The following is an 18,418-nucleotide window of genomic DNA, read 5'->3' as shown; positions in this document are numbered from 1 at the left end:
GTCCATTTGGAAGAATAAGATCAGAGAATAAGATCACCTCTTGTAGATGGCAGCTGAATCATCTTCTGATGCAGATAAAACCAGAGAGGCCCCACAGAGGTTGAAATAAAGACCTAATCAGATTTAAGACTTCTTTCAAATGGACATGCTTTAACTTCCTGACTGATGTCTTGAGATGTTGCTTCAATATATCCACATAATTTTCTTTCCTCATGATGCCAACTATTTTGTGAAGTGCACCAGTCCCTCCTGCAGCAAAGCACCCCCACAACATGATGCTGCCACCCCCGTGCTTCACGGTTGGGATGGTGTTCTTCGGCTTGCAAGCCTCCCCCTTTTTCCTCCAAACATAACAATGGTCATTATGGCCAAACAGTTATATTTTTGTTTCATCAGACCAGAGGACATTTCTCCAAAAAGTACGATCTTTGTCCCCATGTACAGTTGCAAACTGTAGTCTGGCTTTTTTTAGGGCGGTTTAGGAGCCGTGGCTTCTTCCTTCCTGAGCGGCCTTTCAGGTTATGTCGATATAGGACTTGTTTTACTGTGGATATAGATATGTTTGTACCTGTTTCCTCCAGCATCTTTACAAGGTCCTTTGCTGTTGTTCTGGGATTGATTTGCACTTTTCACACCAAAGTACGTTCATCTCTAGGAGAAAGAACACGTCTCCTTCCTGAGTGGTATGACGGCTGTGTGATCCCATGGTGTTTATACTTGCGTACTATTGTTTGTACAGATGAATGTGGTACCTTCAGGCGTTTGGAAATTGCTCCCAAGGATGAACCAGACTTGTGGAGGTCTTGGCTGATTTCTTTTGATTTTCCCATGATGTCAAGCAAAGAGGCACTGAGTTTGAAGGTAGGCCTTGAAATACATCCACAGGTACACCTCCAATTGACTCGAATGATGTCAATTAGCCTATCAGAAGCTTCTAAAGCCATGGCATCATTTTCTGGAATTTTCCAAGCTGTTTAAAGGCACAGTCAACTTAGTGTATGTAAACTTCTGACCCACTGGAATTGTGATACAGTGAATTATAAGTGAAATAATCTGTCTGTAAACAATTGTCGTAAAAATGACTTGTGTCATGCACAAAGTAGATGTCCTAACCGACTTGCCAAAACTATAGTTTGTTAACAAGAAATGTGTGGAGTGGTTGAAAACCGAGTTTTAATGACTCCAACCAAAGTGTATGTAAACTTCTGACTTCAACTGTACACCATAATATTTTAATTGGCAGGGTATTGGACCCAATTACAGAACTACCCCAAAGAACAGTATATCTAACCTTGTAATTTTTCTCCACTGGCAAACTTGAACACATTTACTAATTGACAAATGGTGTTGGGCTCTTACATACCCTTATTAGTTCATGTTAGGACCACAAACTTGAAGGATATGCTGTATTCACCACTTTACTAAATAATCAACTCTCTTACACACAGCTTGGAGTATTTGCTGGCAGTTGTGCAATACGTAAGGCTCCCAGCGGAGCTTGGAGTGTGATATGACCTGACACTGCCAGGTTTCAGAGAATTACAGCAACACCAAATAATGCAATATAACAGGGCTTGTGGAGGAGCGTGCTACATGAACTATCTTAACTCACTTGATGCTGTAGTGTCAGGATGACTTCAGTGTTGTGAACAGTCCAAACCCAACCTAGATGGTGTCTGATGTTTTATTCATTTCTGTATTTTCAAAGTTCACTCAGACAAAAGTATGGCCAAGTGGTTTGGTTTATGAGGTAATTCCCAGTACTTGACATATTTATCACTATTCATTTGATATTGGAGCTTGTGTCACACATTGGCATGAAAATCTCCTTTTGAAGTTTTCAAGACTCCCATTAAGTTTAATTTGTCCATTGAAATATTACAGTCTATTACAGGACATACTCCCAATACCTGTATTGAGTGTTGAGTTTTTGTCCCTTTAAACTTGACCAACAATTTGTGGACTTTAGATTTCCAGTACATTAAAATGTCCAAATGAAAGTAGAGACTGGGTGCATAATGTCTTTGTCACAATATGTTTCATTAAACATAGCTTTGATGAATGCCTAGTAAGAGTGTTCCTCATACTGCTCAGTTCTATGGCAAGGGGGGGGGGGGTGTGCGTGCGTGTGAGAGCACGCTTTCCATATGCAGTTATGACCTCACTCTCATAACTACTCATAAGACTGTTTCAACAGGAGGGAACTTTTACACGTAAAAGCAGTCAGTACAGCAGTAAAACAGGGACACATGTGGTTGCATTATTGTAGGTATATAACAAAATATCAAACCTGGTCTGCAATGTAGTGGGTCATCACCAAAGTACTGATGTGCTTTAGTTAAATGGATGCATATGTGTGTGTATGCATATGCAATGTACGTCTTGTTGCTCAATATTGTGTAATGCACTACTTACATTGGACTTGCATCAGAAGTTCATTGCATAGTTGCATTTACACTTTTAGTAAGCACTGTATGTGTTACAGTTTTACAGAAATAGATATACTGCTGTCTGATGTCAGTTTTGGAAGATCTTCAGGTCTGTTCATCTGTGTAAAAGTTGCTTTTTACAAATGTACTGTATTTTTTGGGGTATAACTATTACATTTTCAAATGAATAGCCATTGTACAGTTAGTGTAAATATAGTATCTGTCAGCAATCATGTTTCTTTTCTTTTATGCTTTATTTTTTACAAGAGCAGTTAGAACCTAAATAAAGTGATGGTTTCTCCTGTTCAATAAAGTGATGGTTTCTCCTGTTCAATAAAACATGTGTTTTATTAAACTCCTAAAAAGCTGGGATTTTGGGGCAGTTGGAGTACTTGAACATTGAGATTGCAGAGTCAAATGAGGTTTCTCTTATACTGTTCATTTCATATATTTGCACGTATTTTTCTGACTGTACAGGTGAATGTAGGCAGACGACTTAACACAAAACATTTTATTACAAATAATAATACATGACTAATTTGCACAGCAATGTGAAATCTCTGACTTCCTCTTGCAGGATGATGTTTAATCAGACACAGTGAGCTCCAAAAGTATTGGGACAGTGGCACATTTTTTGTTGGTTTGGCTCTGTACTCTAGCACTTTGGATTTGAAATGATACAATGACTATGAGGTTTCAGTGCAGACTGTAAGATTTAATTTGAGGGTATTTTCATCCATATTGTGTAAACCATTTAGAAATTACAGCACTTTTTCTACATAGTCCCCCCCATTTTAGGAGACCAAAAGTATTGGGACATATTCACTTACAGTACATGTGTATTAAAGTCGTCAAACGTTTAGTGGTTGGGGACATATTCATAACACGCAATGACTACATCAGGCTTGTGACTCAGCAAATGCATCCAACAAGTTTGTAGTTTGTTTTGGTTGTGTTTCAGATAATTTTGTGCCCAATAGAAATGAATGGTAAATAATGTATTGTCATTTTTATTGTAAATAAGAATAGAATATGCTTCTAAACACTTCTATATTAATGAGGTTGCTACCATGATTATGGATAGTCCTGAATGAATCATGAATAATAATGAGTGAGAAAGTTACAGACGCACAAATATCATACCCCCATTACAATAACAGGGGAGGTTATCATTTTTGTGGGGGGGTATGATATTTGTGCATCTTAACCAGCATGGCAAAAACAGCATTCTGCAGCGATATGCCATCTCATCTGGTTTGCGCTTAGTGGGACTATCATTTGTTTTTCAACAGGACAATGACCCAAAACACACCTCCAGGCTGTGTAAGGGCTATTTGACCAAGAAGGAGAGTGATAGAGTGCTGCATCAGATGACCTGGCATCCACAAGTGCTCAGCATATATGGGAACTCCTTCAAAACTGTTGGAAAAGCATTCCAGTTGAAGCTGTTTGAGAGAATGCCAAGAGTGTGCAAAGCTGTCATCAAGTCAAAGGGTGGCTACTTTGAAGAATTTAAAATATAAAATATATTTTGATTTGTTTAACACTTTTTTGGTTACAACATGATTCCATATGTGTTATTTCATAGTGTTGTCTTTACGACTATTATACAATATAGGAAATAGTAAAAATGTCTTTGAAAAAAAAAACTTGAATGAGTAGGTATGTCCAAACTTTTGACTGGTACTGTAAGTGAATTTTCCCTAAGTGCTGGAGTACAGAGCCAAAACAACAACAAATGTCACTGTCCCAATACGTTTGGTGCTCACTGTATCTGTGCGGTATAGCGAAACCAAGTCAATCCTTTGGGTCTTGAGGGAATTCTTAATGGTTTATTATTTCATTCATCCTTAAAAATTGGTATACAGTATATGTATACATGTTTTGTTATACAAAACAAATATCCAGATAAAAATACAGGTTTAAGATACAGCACATACATACAATATGTTAATAAATAAACAACAGTAATAAAGCTATTAGAATAAATAATGCTGTCCACCTAAGCCCTTCAATAATGGACTATACCATCTCTGACTATACTCTTTAATAATCGACTATACCATCTCTGGCTATACTCTTCCGTCCTTCTAATAAACTGATGATATTCTGGAGAGGGAAAAATTATAATCAACATTTGCTTATATATTCACTATAACAGTAGCATACAACACAACAGTAATGGATATGGAGAAATACATTACCTCTCTTCCAAAGGCCTTTGCCATTTCAGCTGCCCCTGACCCAAACTGCAAACACAAAAATGTCAGTCAATTCCAGAATGATTTAAATTGCTCTAATTGCAACAGAGCCCATGCTGTAAGTTGTCATTACCTCGTTCTTCACATCGTGGTCGGCCCCACTGTCCAACAACAGCTGCACCAGCTCCTCGTGGTTGTTCAACACTGCCACCTAGCAGACACTCATTATATTGACTGCTTGCCTTGTCCTCTATCAACTTTCCTGTCCCATGTCCTGTTTCCTAAGGGGTCTCGCTGAGTTTGCACCATGAGTGGCACAACAAAGGTTTGTGAAGAGTGTGAAGCGTACCATAAGTGGTGTCTTGCCATCCTTGTCCCTGGTGTTGACATCAGCCCCGGCTCTGATGAGGAGAGAGGCCACCGCTGGGTTCCCACTGACCGCTGACACCCTCATCAGAGGAGTCCAGTGGGACACGGTGTCCCTAACGTCCAACTGAGACAACAATCAACATGCATTTTAGCCTCAAAATTAGAACTCTTTCACTCCCTTTAGTCTTTTACTTTTGATAATGAAACTAAGGCTCTGGTTAAAAGTAGTGCACTTTAGTGGAGCATCGCAGTGCTAGAGGCATCACTGGGCTGTGTTGCAGCCGGCCGCGACCGGGAGACCCTTGAGGCGGCGCACAATTGGCCCAGCGTCGTCCGGGTTAGGGCGTGGGTTTGGCCGCCTGGGATGTCCTTGTCCCATCGCGCTCTAGTGCCTCCTGTGGGGAGTCGGGCGCATGCACGCTGACACGGTAGCCAGTTGTACGGTGATTCCTCCGACACATTGGTGCGGCTGGCCTCGCAAGAAGCAGTGCGGCTTGGCAGGGTCGTGTTTCTGAGGACGCATGGCTCTCTTACAAGACTGTAACTACCAATTGGATATCACGAAATGGGTAAAAAGTTTTTTACAAGGACAATTTTTTTTATTTTTTTAGTAGTGCCCTTTACATGTACAGTAGGGAATAAAGTGCCATTTCAGACATGGCCAGCTTATAAAGCTCATAAATGCTGACACCAGTCTTACCTCACAGCCATCCTGGATCATGTAGGCTATGACAGCAAGGTGTCCTCCGTCAGCTGCCCAGTGGAGGGGGGTACAGCCCCCCATGTCCTGGGACTGCCACGTGGCCCCAAATCTCCTCAGGTACTTCACTATGTCCAGGTGGCCAAAGAAACATGCCAGCATCAGACTGACATAGACACAGTAAATGGTCAATCACAAACCCATTGTTCATTTACCCACAACGTTTGTACTGTAAATGTGAGCAAATACAGTAGAAGTCTATTTGCAAAGGCAAGGTACATAATACTGTATGTGTTTGCACACCTGTCTTTCCCACTACCGTTCTTCATATTCACGTCTGCACCGTGTTCTACCAATTTGTGAACCAGTCTGAAAAAGATCCATGTTCATAGAAAAGGTTTCAAGCATAATGGTGACATTATTCCATTACTAGGAGACCTTGGTGAGCAAGACTCGCCCTGTAAGGTTTTACCTGGCAAAGCCTTTCTGTGCAGCCACCATGAGAGGAGTGAAACCGTGTTTGTCATTGACGTTCACACTGACTGTCCTGGAGAGAAATAAAGCATGACATTAACCATAAGAGTATCTCAAAATTCTATCCTATAGTCCATCTGCTCATTGCTCACCCAGACTCCAACACTCTGGTCATGTCCTCCTCATCATTCATGTTGACAGCACGATGGAGGTTCTTCCCACTCATAGGCTCACCTGGATGACATTATATAGGTGTCAAAGAACATAAACGCATATCATTTGGATAAAGCAGATATGTCAACTGAAAGAGTGCTGTGTACAGTACACTCACGTGTGGTAGAGACAGACACAGCCGGGCTGTAGAGGGACTCCCCAGTTGGTCTTGTGATTCTCAGTCTGTACTTATAGGACGTGCTGGGCTCCAAACTTTCTACAGTGTGGTGACTACTGTACCCGCTGGTGGTGAGCCAAAAGCACAGTTAAGCCTACTCTTAGATTATGTCAATTAAAATTAGATATTATTCTAGGCCCATAGGATGTAATCTATGAATAGCTTATACTCACACATAGATAGTCCCATATGTGTGTGATTTGGGGTCCATCTCTTCTACAGAGAAGCGGGTCCATTTCTCTGGTGAGCCCGTCCGTGGTTCATTCTCCTCTGTCTCCCAGCTCAGGTCAATGCTATGGTGACTCACTTTACCAATGACAGGAGGAGTCGGTGGCTTGAATGGTTTATGGCTGCCTAAAGAACAGCACAGACATCGAAAGTGATAAGGTGGGGGTCTAGAAGAGTTGGCCTTAATCTTAACACATTTTACAGGCGAGCTATATAACTTACATTACAGTACAGAGGGTTGCATTTCTGGCCATGGCCACATGATGGCACTACTAGCTGTAAATTACACAAAACAGAAAACTTTCTGAGACTTTGTTTTACCCGTTTTAGCATTTTATTTATTGCTGAAGGTTAGGTCCAGCTTGCCGTAACTTTAAGCTGTACAGTAAAGTTAGCTAGCTACCAACGCGTTACAGTATAGTATAGCTACTAAAATTGCTAACGTTAGCTAACTAAAGTTACTAGCTAACTAAAGCCAGCTCTAAATAACTTCACGTTAGCTAGCTAAACCTGCTGTAGTTTGCAATCCTGCATTTCTGAAGACAGTCTTTGATTCAAGACGGAAATCAAAGTAAACCTAAAATGTACATACCTGGATTTGTCATTGTCACAGAAAGCGGTTATCTTGTTGATGTCATTTTATGGTTGCTATGGGAACCACATGTGGCATGTGCGGGAAAACCTGACGTGCGAAAATCCTTAGAACTTTTGGACAACACTGTGATTTATCTAGGTTGAAAATATGTAACGTTAAATTTCCAAACTAGCTAGTGATTTATCTTTTGCAGTATTCATCTCATCCTATATTTCTGCAACGTTGTTGCAAATGCATAACCGTGCAGCTGCGCACACTCCTCCACACAGACCATGTTCTCTATTTTTGTCCTTTCAAATTATTGTTCTCTATTCTACTCTGCTTTGGCCTGTCCCGTCATGGCCTCATCTGTTGGGACTCTTCGGGATTAAGTGGCCACATGACCAATCCATCCTTCACTGTGTCGCCGGAGCACGTTTATTATTCAGGCTCCCCGGCTTTGAGCAGGGCAGAGGCATTCGAAGCGATTTTATTTCGTTTGAACAACCTAGTTTTAAATTATATAAAATCACAAAACTTTCTTCAAATTCATTTTTGAGGCTGTTTCTCAACCATGGCGCAAGGCATAACAACCGGAGAGAAGTATTGGGAGGATAGAGTAGCCTTCGAAACAGAAGGAGCAGGTCAAGAACATGTGGAATATGATGATGTTTTGGCTTTTAATACATTTGACGGACTACCCTACTCCTCTCGATATTACACATTACTGAAAGAAAGGATGGCTCTACCAGTTTGGAAAGCCAAGTGTGATTTCATGGACAAGCTGGCCAACAAGCAGTTTATTATTGTCTCTGGAGCTGCAAAAACTGGCAGAAGCTGTCAGGTGAGTTGATTACTCTCCCTTCTGACAATAACTAGGTTTTATCTAACGATACACTGAGTATAGAAAACATTAAGAACACCTGCTCTTTCCATGACATAGTGAATCCAGTTGAAAGCTATGATCCCTTATTGATATCACTTGTTAAATCCACTTCAATTAGTGTAGATGAAGGGGAGGAGACAGGTTAAAGAAGGATTTTTAAGCCTTGAGACAGTTGAGATATGGATTGTCTGTGTGCCATTCAGAGGGTGAACGGACAATTAAAAAAATGTGTCTTTGAAAGGGGTATGGTAGTAGGTGCCAGGCGCACTGGTTTGTGTCAAGAACTGCAACACTGCTGGGTTATTCACACTCAACATTTTTTCTTGTGTATCAAGAATGGTCCACCAGCCAAAGGACATCCAACTGTGGGAAGCATTGGAGTCGACATGGGCCAGCTAGCATCCCAGTGGAATGCTTTCGACACCTTGTAGAGTCCATCCCCCAACGAATTGGCTGATCTGAGGGCAAAAGAGTGGGGGTGTATCTAATGTTTGGTAGACTCGGTGTATATTTGTAATACATAATGACTATGGGTTGCATCCCAAAAATCACTACTTTCTCACAAATTGTGCACTTGTTCAATTCCTTTCATGGATTTGAAAGAAAAGGACTAGTATAAGGAATAGGTCTATTGTGGAATCTCCCTCTAGTCTAGCCCATGCCTATACGAATCCATAGGTGAGAAGTACTGAACCAATGCACACTTCAGGAAAAAGAAAGATTGTCCAACTGGTAAGTGAAATGAGGGGTTTAATGAATTTTTATTTATTTATTTCACCATTATTTAACCAGGTAGGCAAGTTGAGAACAAGTTCTCATTTACAATTGCGACCTGGCCAAGATAAAGCAAAGCAATTTGACACATACAACAACACAGAGTTACACATGGAGTAAAACAAACATACAGTCAATAATATGAAAAGAAAAATAAGTCTATATACAAAGTGAGCAAATGAGGTGAGATAAGGGAGGTAAAGGCAAAAAAGGCCATGGTGGCGAAGTAAATACAATATAGCAAGTAAAACACTGGAATGGTAGATTTGCAGTGGAAGAAAGTGCAAAGTAGAAATAATGGGGTGCAAAGGAGCAAAGTAAATAAATAAATAAAGTAGGGGAAGAGGTAGTTGTTTGGGCTAAATTATAGATGGGCTATGTACAGGTGCAGTGATCTGTGAGCTGCTCTGACAGCTGGTGCTTAAAGCTAGTGAGGGAGATAAGTGTTTCCAGTTTTAGAGATTTTTGTAGTTCGTTCCAATCATTAGCAGCAGAGAACTGGAAGGAGAGGCGGCCGAAGGAGGAATTGGCTTTGGGGGTGACCAGAGAGATATACCTGCTGGAGGGCGTGCTACAGGTGGGTGCTGCTATGGTGACCAGCGAGCTGAGATAAGGGGGAACTTTACCTAGCAGGGTCTTGTAGATGACCTGGAGCCAGTGGGTTTGGCGATGAGTATGAAGCGAGAGCCAGCCAACAAGAGCGTACAGGTCGCAGTGGTGGGTAGTATATGGGGCTTTGGTGACAAAACGGATGGCACTGTGATGGACTGCATCCAATTTATTGAGTAGGGTATTGGAGGCTATTTTGTAAATGACATCGCCGAAGTCGAGGATCGGTAGGATGGTCAGTTTTACGAGGGTATGTTTGGCAGCATGAGTGAAAGATGCTTTGTTGCGAAATAGGAAGCCAATTCTAGATTTAACTTTGGATTGGAGATGTTTGATGTGAGTCTGAAAGGAGAGTTAACAGTCTAACCAGACACCTAGGTATTTGTAGTTGTCCACATATTCTAAGTCAAAACCGTCCAGAGTAGTGATGATGGACGGGCGGGCAGGTGCAGGCAGCAATCGGTTGAAGAGCATGCATTTAGTTTTACTTGTATTTAAGAGCAGTTGGAGGCCACGGAAGGAGAGTTGAAGCTTGTCTGGCATTGAAGCTCGTCTGGAGGGTAGTTAACACAGTGTCCAAAGAAGGGCCAGAAGTATACAGAATGGTGTCGTCTGCGTAGAGGTGGATCAGAGACTCACCAGCAGCAAGAGCGACATCATTGATGTATACAGAGAAAAGAGTTGGCCCAAGAATTGAACCATGTGGCACCCCCATAGAGACTGCCAGAGGCCCGGACAACAGGCCCTCCGATTTGACACACTGAACTCTATCAGAGAAGTAGTTGGTGAACCAGGCGAGGCAATCATTTGAGAAACCAAGGCTATTGAGTCTGCCGATGAGGATGTGGTGATTGACAGTGTTGAAAGCCTTGGCCAGGTCAATGAATACGGCTGCACAGTATTGTTTCTTATCAATGGCGGATAAGATATATCGTTTAGGACCTTGAGCGTGGCTGAGGTGCACCCATGACCAGCTCTGAAACCAGATTGCATAGCGGAGAAGGTGCGGTGGGATTCGAAATGGTCGGTAATCTGTTTGTTGACTTGGCTTTCGAAGACTTTAGAAAGGCAGGGTAGGATAGATATAGGTCTGTAGCAGTTTGGGTCAAGTGTGTCCACCCCCTTTGAAGAGGGGGATGACCGCAGCTGCTTTCCAATCTTTGGGAATCTCAGACGACACGAAAGAGAGGTTGAACAGGCTAGTAATAGGGGTTGCAACAATTTCGGCAGATCATTTTAGAAAGAAAGGGTCCAGATTGTCTAGCCCGGCTGATTTGTAGGGGTCCAGATTTTGCAGCTCTTTCAGAACATCAGCTGACTGGATTTGGGAGAAGGAGAAATGGGGAAGGTTTGGGCGAGTTGCTGTGGGGGGTGCGGTGCAGTGCCGTTGACCAGGGTAGGTAGCCAGGTGGAAAGCATGGCCAGCCATAGAAAAATGCTGATTGAAATTCTCAATTATAGTGGATTTATTAGTGGTGACAGAGTTTCCAATCCTCAGTGCAGTGGGCAGCTGGGAGGAGGTGCTCTTATTCTCCAAGGACTTTACAGTGTCCCAGAACTTTTTGGGGTTTGTGTTGCAGGAAGCAAATTTCTGCTTGAAAAAGCTATCCTTGGCTTTTCTAACTGCCTGTGTATATTGGTTTCTAACTTCCCTGAAAAGTTGCATATCACGGGGGCTGTTTGATGCTAATGCAGAACGCCACAGGATGTTTTTGTGTTGGTTAAGGGCAGTCAGGTCTGGAGAGAACCAAGGGCTATATCTGTTCCTGGTTCTACATTTCTTGAAAGGGGCATGCTTATTTAAGATGGTGAGGAAGGCATTTTTTTTTTAATAACCAGGCATCCTCTACTGAAGGGATGAGGTCAATATCCTTCCAGGATACCCGGGCCAGGTCGATTAGAAAGGCCTGCTCGCTGAAGTGTTTCAGGGAGCATTTGACAGTGATGAGGGGTGGTCGTTTGACCGCTGACCCATTACGGACGCAGGCAATGAGGCTGTGATCTCTGAGATCTTGGTTGAAAACAGCAGAGGTGTATTTAGAGGGCAAGTTGGTTAGGATGATATCTATGAGGGTGCCCGTGTTTATGGCTTTGGGGTGGTACCTGGTAGGTTCATTGATAATTTGTGTGAGATGGAGGAGAGCTTAGATTGTAGGATGGCTGGGGTGTTAAGCATATCCCAGTTTAGGTCACCTAGCAGCACGAGCTCTAAAGATAGATGGGGGGCAATCTGTTCACATATGGTGTCCAGAGCACAGCTGGGGGCAGAGGGTGGTCTATAGCAGGCGGCAACGGTGAGAGACTTGTTTTTAGAGAGGTGGATTTTTAAAAGTAGAAGTTCAAATTGTTTGGGTACAGACCTGGATAGTAGGACAGAACTCTGCAGGCTATCTCTGCAGTAGATTGCAACACCGCCCCCTTTGGCCGTTCTATCTTGTCTGAATGCTCTCATTATGACTGAAGGATGTGATTAGAGAAAGGAGAATCTGTTTTGACAGTGTTTCGTGTTCTTATCTTTCTTCCTGTGGCATGCTCAGATCCCCCAGTGGTGTGCAGAGTTCTGCCAGTCTGTCCAGTACCAGAATGGCATGGTGGTGTGCACCCAGGACCACAGGCAACATACAGTGGATCTGGCCCTGCGTGCAGCTGATGAGATGGATGTCAACATTGGTCATGAAGTGGGCTACAGCATCCCCCTAGAGACATGCTGCTCTGGTGACACTGTTCTCAGGTCTGTAAACACTATTACACACACTGCTCACACACTATTTCACAAATACACACACACACACTCTTTCTCCACCACACTTACATCACCCACCTATTTCCAGTTTTTATTTTTAAAGAAGTGAACATAAGAGTTGAGGGGCCTCTTTTCAGAGGCTCCACTGCAGCTTCCCAGCTCTAACTCTGACCATATGCCACGCTCCCACATCTCTCACTGCCGTAAGTCAGCCGGGGAACAAAAACACAGGACAAGCTAAGAAAATAGGCAGCCGCGGAGACCTAATCCACTGACCAGACTAATTACTAGAGTAAATGACACTAGCACAAAGCAGCTTCATTAAGGACTAGTTCAGTAGGACGGCTAATGCATCCTGTTGTCTTACACCTTTGGCTGTAATTTGCTATTAGTGCACTAGAATTTATTGCTTTTACGTTTTTGTAAGTCTTCCCTTCTTCCCCACCCCAGGTACTGCACTAGCGACATGCTGCTCAGAGAGATGATGTCAGACCCCATGCTGGAGCACTACGGTGTCATCGTCGTCGACCAGGCCCACGAGAGGACGGTCAGTACAGACGTTCTGCTGGGCCTGCTCACAGACATCGCCCTGCAGAGGCCCGAGCTCCGTGTGGTGCTCCTCACAGCTACACACCCAGGACCCAAACTACTGGGCCACTACAGGAATGTCCCACTGATCCAGCTGGAGGGGGTGTGTTCAGCGGAGGCGGTGTATACTGGTACCAGCCACAAGGACTACTTCTGCTCTGCCCTGCGACTGGTTCTGGAGATACACCACTCCCAAGAGGAAGGGGACATAGTCGTGTTTTTGGCCACAACTCAAGTAAGATCTGCTTAAAATGTAATCTCCTAGTCTACAGTCTGGGAATGTGGGAGAAGCCATACCATGACAACTGTTGCTTGGAGAATAGCTTTTACCAAGCTTCTCTCCTCTTGTGTTTTCCCTATCTCAGGAGATAGATCTTGCCCGTGATATCCTCCATCGCGAGGAGGTCAATATATCTCCACATTTAGGGGAACTTCTTCCTATCTCGGTGCACCCCGGGCTGGGTGGGACTCTGCCCATGCCGGGTGAAGAGGATGGCCGGTGCAGAAGAGTCTTCCTCACCTCCAGTCCAAACGAAGACCTCTTTTGGGCTGTGCACATGCTGAACTTTGTTATCGATGCCGGTGTCCAGAAAAGAAATGTGAGTAACATATTGCCGAATAGTTATTTTAAGAGAAGCTTTTTGGTAACGACATTGTAATAAATTATAGTTAGTGGTTTATTTAAATGAATGAATGTCTGTCTTTCCTCATTTTATAGGTTTATAACCCTAGGATCAGGGCGAACTCAGTCGCCATTCAACCTATCAGTAGGAGTCAAGCAGAGAGCCGCAAACAGCTTGTAGGACCAACAGGTATGACAAAGACTGAAATCAGTATCAAAGTCCAGGAGTGTTACAGTCTGGAGAGTTGTGTTCTTGCTAAGCTGAGCGCATCACTTCCCGCAGGGAAGACTTTCTGTCTGTACCCAGAGGACACACCCCTGCCCAGCGAGACACGCCCCCACATCCTGGAGTCTGACATCACGTCCACCGTGCTCTTCCTGAAGAGGATGGACATCGGTGGCCTGGGCCGCTGTGACTTCATCGACAGGCCAGGTACGGCGAAACAGGCTGAACAAGTACAGGGTCTTTCTTCACCATAACATTTAATGTATCTACAGTACCAATGTGACAGGACAGCTAAATGTATACATACTGAATGGAGTGATACATCAGTACAATGAAATTACATCCATAATGCAATAATGTCCCTTGATTGGTTGTCATAACACCAGTGTTGTTTTGTATGTAGGGTTTTGAGCTCCATGCATCCTGTAGAGAGACATTTTGGGATGAGCTCAGTTAGTTAGTTTGGCCTGTGTGGTATTGGAGGGCGGTGAGCCGTGCGTAAGCTAAACAGACAAGCCTTGTTCTACCGGTATTGTTTTCAGAGCTGACCTGCTTCTGTGAGATCTGGCTCTCTGGGCCTAGTGATGCAGCAGAGGCCATGGAGTGCTAACACTCATTAGAGATAAGAGCTTAGCCAAGCTCTCTCTCTCTCTCTCTCTCTCTCTCTCTCTCTCTCTCTCTCTCTCTCTCTCTCTCTCTCTCTCTCTCTCTCTCTCTCTCTCTCTCTCTCTCTCTCTCTCTCTCTCTCTCTCTCTCTCTCTCTCTCTCTCTCTCTCTCTCTCTCTCTCTCTCTCTCTCTCTCTCTCTCTCTCTCTCTCTCTCTCTCTCTCTCTCTCTCTCTCTCTCTCTCTCTCTCTCTCTCTCTCTCTCTCTCTCTCTCTCTCTCTCTCTCTCTCTCTCTCTCTCTCTCTCTCTCTCTCTCTCTCTCTCTCTCTCTCTCTCTCTCTCTCTCTCTCTCTCTCTCTCTCTCTCTCTCTCTCACACACACACACACACACACACACACACACACACACACACACACACACACACACACACACACACACACACACACACACACACACACACACACACAGCCCTGCCAAGCACTACAGCTTAATGGTGTGCAGCAGGGCAATGTGGACATTCCACTATAAGCCCCATGATTGGATGACATTTAGATTGAAAGTGTGTGCTAAATTGGTGTGTGATGTTATTATTATAATGTTGTGATGCTGTTTCTCAGGATTAGGCTATTACCATAATGACCATAACGTGACCGTATATTTGAGGTGCTTATTGCCATGTATACTCTAGTTTTGTTGTTGAAAACATCGTTACATCCAGAAGTGGCAGTGTAAAGAAAAGCCTCTCAGAACATTTATTTTGCACAGTGATTCACATCTGATATAAGGATATTGAGGATTAAGATTACAATCAATTTAGCCTGCTGTTGTACAACCTTACCAAATAATCTGTTTTACAAGATTGTAAACAAACAGTTTCCAGATGATTATCTTTATGAACTCAGATATTTCACAGTTCTGTCAGGCACAGTTTAGATTCATATCCATGGTTGTGTTATTTCCACCAGATCCTGAAGGTCTGATGCAGGCTTTAGAGGAACTGGACTACCTAGCAGCCCTGGATGACGATGGGAACCTGTCGGAGATAGGCATCATCATGTCTGAATTCCCCCTGGAGCCCCAAATGGCCAAGACACTTCTGGCCTCCTGCGAGTTTGACTGTGTCAGCGAGGTGATCACCATCGCCGCCATGCTGGCAGGTGTGTGGGACTTCAACTTGTGCTCTGTGGTCTGTATACCACATTACAGATTCATGTTAACATACACACCACCACGCTGTCGTCATACTGGCGCACTTGCTGACCTCATACAAAGTGAAGTCATGTCAAACCTCACATATACTTCATAGTGTACAATATTGATGCACTAACCCCTTCTATCATGCTGCCCCTCTCTTAGCACCAAGCTGCTACCTGGTCCCCTCAATGGAGTTGAGGCTAGAGGCCTCTCAGTGTCACCTTAAGTTCCAGCACCCAGAAGGAGATCACTTCACCCTAATCAACATCTACAAGGCTTTCAAACAGAACCAGCAGGAGCCCTGTGAGTTCACATAGGCCTACCTTTAGCCACAAACAGCTTGAAGAAGAACTAGGTTAACATTGGCCATAGACTTGTCATTGATTGATGCTTGTAATGTACATTATGCAACCCTAAATTCCTCTCTGGTTTGGCGTGTTCCAGTTGTCAGTGTGGAGAAGTGGTGTCAGGACTACTTCCTGAGTCTGTCTGCCCTGCAGACGGCTGATGCTATCCGCTCTGAGCTGACTGACACCCTGAAGAGGATAGAGCTGCCTGTCTCCATGCCTTCCTTTGGTTCCAAGGGAAACATCATCAACATCAAGAGAGCACTGCTAGCCGGCTTCTTCATGCAGGTACGGTAATATGGCTTCTACCTTCTAGCATTAGATGTCTATTGAAAACTGCTAATACTATGACACTTGAAAAGGTACAATCTACCATTTACTTGGAGTGATTATAAAAGACAGATACTGTACTGTTATGACTTTCAGGTGGCGAGGGATGTGGACTCATCGGGGAATTATTTCATGTTGACGCACAAACACGTGGCCCAGATTCACCCTCTCTCTGCCTACGGCACCAAGACGCCCAAACTGGGCCTGCCGGAGTGGGTCCTCTTCCATGAGTACACCTTCTCAGAGGACAACTGCATTCGCACCGTGTCCCACATATCACCAGAGGAGTAAGTAGACTAGGTCTGCAGATCTGAAGTAACCATTTGTGAAAGATAAACAAAACAAACAGAATATCAAAATGTAGTATATCAAAGATAATATCCAAAAACAACTCAATAATAGGCTATAACCATGTGTAGCTTCAAATAGATACCTACAGATATTCACTTCAGGGAGAGACGAGTTCCCAGACACTACTTTCCGTTTTGGCCCGGGCACATTATAGTCAGATTGTAACTGGAAAGGGTCTTCTTAATCCTGCCCTTAAAAAGGGATTATGGGTAGCACAGCTACAGTACTTAGACAGTGTTGTGTTAATGGGGACAGTTAATGACAGAGAAAGCCTGGTAGCTTTCACATGCTTTCTTAGGTTACACACCTAAAAATGTAGCTTTTTAATCACAAATGTTTACCCTCGAAGCTGTTTGATGTTGCTGTAAGTGCTATATCCAATAAAGAGTCATTCATAGGAAACCCTGGATTGAGAGATTCTGGTACGGTTGTCTTTGATCATCTCAAACTCATTTCAATTCCCACTTAGGTTGCTCTCCGTAATTGCAGGTGACCCAATGTTCCGGTGCTATGTTAAATGTGCACTACAAGTGCAAGTGAATAAGATAATACTGTGTGAAATCAGAATGGAATGAATTCCAATTCACCAATGATTCCCACTCCCTCCCTCCCTCCACCCAGGTTCATTCAGATGGCCCCACAGTACTTCTTCTTCAACCTGCCTCCCAGTGAGAGCAAGGACATCCTCCAGAACATCTTAGACAAGGGAGCTGAACACTACAAAGCGAAGAAGATTAAAAAGAGCCCCAGCCTAGACAGCATACCAGAAGTCACAGCCAGTTGTGTCATACAGTGATTGTGAATGCCTTGGATGGGGACCTCTTTAGAGGCAGAAACACCCTACTCATTCCCTGGTACTGTATTATATGATCATTCTCACCTGTGTTACCTTTGTCATCTCACCAGTGTTACTTTTGCATCATTGAAACTTAGAATCATGTCAAAATGTCAGGCTATAAAAGTTCACATAATTCCATTTGCTAATCACTTGCATTTATAAATAGGAAAAAAGTGACTGTCCAGATTTCCAATGTTTGTTTTAGTGATATTTATATAGGCAGTCCATGTACCTGTATGTGTGTTATTTTTTGGAACTTGCACTTTAATAATAAATACCTCTAAAAATTCATGTTTGGGGAGTGCTCAACCTAAATGCAGAACTAGTATAAAAAAAAGCCTATTTTGTGCAGTCCAAAAGCTGGGTGGTTCGAGCCATGAATGCTGATTGGCTGACAACCGTACCACAGGTATGACAAGTTATTTTTACTGCTCTAATTACGTTGGTAAACAATTTATAATAGCAACAAGGCACCTCAGGGGTTTGATATGACCAATATACCTCGGCTAAGGGCTGTGTCCAGGCACTCCGCGTTGTGTCGTGCTTAAGAACAGCCCTTAGCCATGGTATATTGGCCATATACACCACACCCCCTCTGGCCTTATTGCTTAAATAAGGGTGCATTCTCTGGCGAGTAAGGGAAAAGTACACTGCTTTTTAACCATCTGTCCCTTTTTGTTAAATTCCTCGAGTCAGTCACAGTCCCAGACAGATTAGAGGTACAGAGCATCACAGGGACACAATTTGAGTTTGTTGAGCCATTTGCTGTAGAAAGAATGGGTGTGGTTGACCCAATTCAGTGACAGGGCATTACATTATTGTAGGTACACGAGGCATTACACCACCATGTGACCTCTTTAGTCCTGCAGACACACTTACAGACTCAAGCCAAGATCCAGACAGAAATAGGTTGAACTGCTTGGCACCAAGGTTGGT

The 18,418-nt window shown here is 43.4% G+C and overlaps 2 protein-coding genes across 3 annotated transcripts; one reads left to right on the top strand and one right to left on the bottom strand.

Annotated features, from left to right (window-relative positions):
- Positions 1-4,279: 4,279 nt before the first annotated feature.
- fank1 (fibronectin type III and ankyrin repeat domains 1) lies at positions 4,280-7,450 on the bottom strand. Of its 2 annotated transcripts, XM_029752662.1 has the most exons (12): positions 7,385-7,434; positions 7,015-7,068; positions 6,738-6,918; positions 6,505-6,629; positions 6,326-6,407; positions 6,172-6,246; positions 6,003-6,068; positions 5,700-5,865; positions 4,980-5,123; positions 4,764-4,841; positions 4,634-4,678; positions 4,280-4,538 (listed from the first exon to the last, which is right to left on the bottom strand). In XM_029752662.1, exons 3-12 carry the CDS (start codon positions 6,773-6,775, stop codon positions 4,476-4,478), a joined length of 882 nt encoding a protein of 293 aa, XP_029608522.1. In that variant the 5' UTR covers positions 6,776-6,918; positions 7,015-7,068; positions 7,385-7,434; the 3' UTR covers positions 4,280-4,475. The 2 variants fall into 2 exon arrangements, with proteins under 2 accessions (XP_029608522.1, XP_029608521.1); XM_029752661.1 differs by lacking the exon at positions 7,015-7,068 and having other exon boundaries at positions 7,385-7,450.
- A 1-nt stretch (position 7,451) lies between these two features.
- LOC115193718 (putative pre-mRNA-splicing factor ATP-dependent RNA helicase DHX32) lies at positions 7,452-17,773 on the top strand. Its single transcript, XM_029752660.1, has 11 exons — positions 7,452-8,210; positions 12,173-12,366; positions 12,829-13,201; positions 13,332-13,565; positions 13,685-13,778; positions 13,872-14,021; positions 15,388-15,579; positions 15,779-15,919; positions 16,061-16,251; positions 16,390-16,580; positions 17,266-17,773. Exons 1-11 carry the CDS (start codon positions 7,941-7,943, stop codon positions 17,438-17,440), a joined length of 2,205 nt encoding a protein of 734 aa, XP_029608520.1. The 5' UTR covers positions 7,452-7,940; the 3' UTR covers positions 17,441-17,773.
- The last annotated feature ends 645 nt before the right edge of the window (positions 17,774-18,418 follow it).

The sequence above is a fragment of the Salmo trutta genome, chromosome 5, assembly GCF_901001165.1.
Source record: "Salmo trutta chromosome 5, fSalTru1.1, whole genome shotgun sequence".
Classification (NCBI taxonomy): Eukaryota; Metazoa; Chordata; class Actinopteri; order Salmoniformes; family Salmonidae; genus Salmo; species Salmo trutta.
The sequence above is the reverse complement of the archived record's forward strand: the minus strand, read 5'-3'. Positions and strand labels throughout refer to the sequence as shown.

Excerpts from the sequence above, each read along its gene's own strand:
- fank1 (XM_029752661.1), bottom strand. Across the intron at positions 4,679-4,763 it reads ACCACGATGTGAAGAACGAG|TTTGGGTCAGGGGCAGCTGA; the intron begins GTAATGACAACT and ends TTGTGTTTGCAG. Across the intron at positions 4,539-4,633 it reads CAAAGGCCTTTGGAAGAGAG|AATATCATCAGTTTATTAGA; the intron begins GTAATGTATTTC and ends TTCCCTCTCCAG.
- LOC115193718 (XM_029752660.1), top strand. The coding sequence starts at position 7,941 with ATGGCGCAAGGCATAACAACCGGAGAGAAGTATTGGGAGGATAGAGTA. Across the intron at positions 13,202-13,331 it reads TGTTTTTGGCCACAACTCAA|GAGATAGATCTTGCCCGTGA; the intron begins GTAAGATCTGCT and ends TCCCTATCTCAG. Across the intron at positions 15,920-16,060 it reads ACAGAACCAGCAGGAGCCCT|TTGTCAGTGTGGAGAAGTGG; the intron begins GTGAGTTCACAT and ends GGCGTGTTCCAG.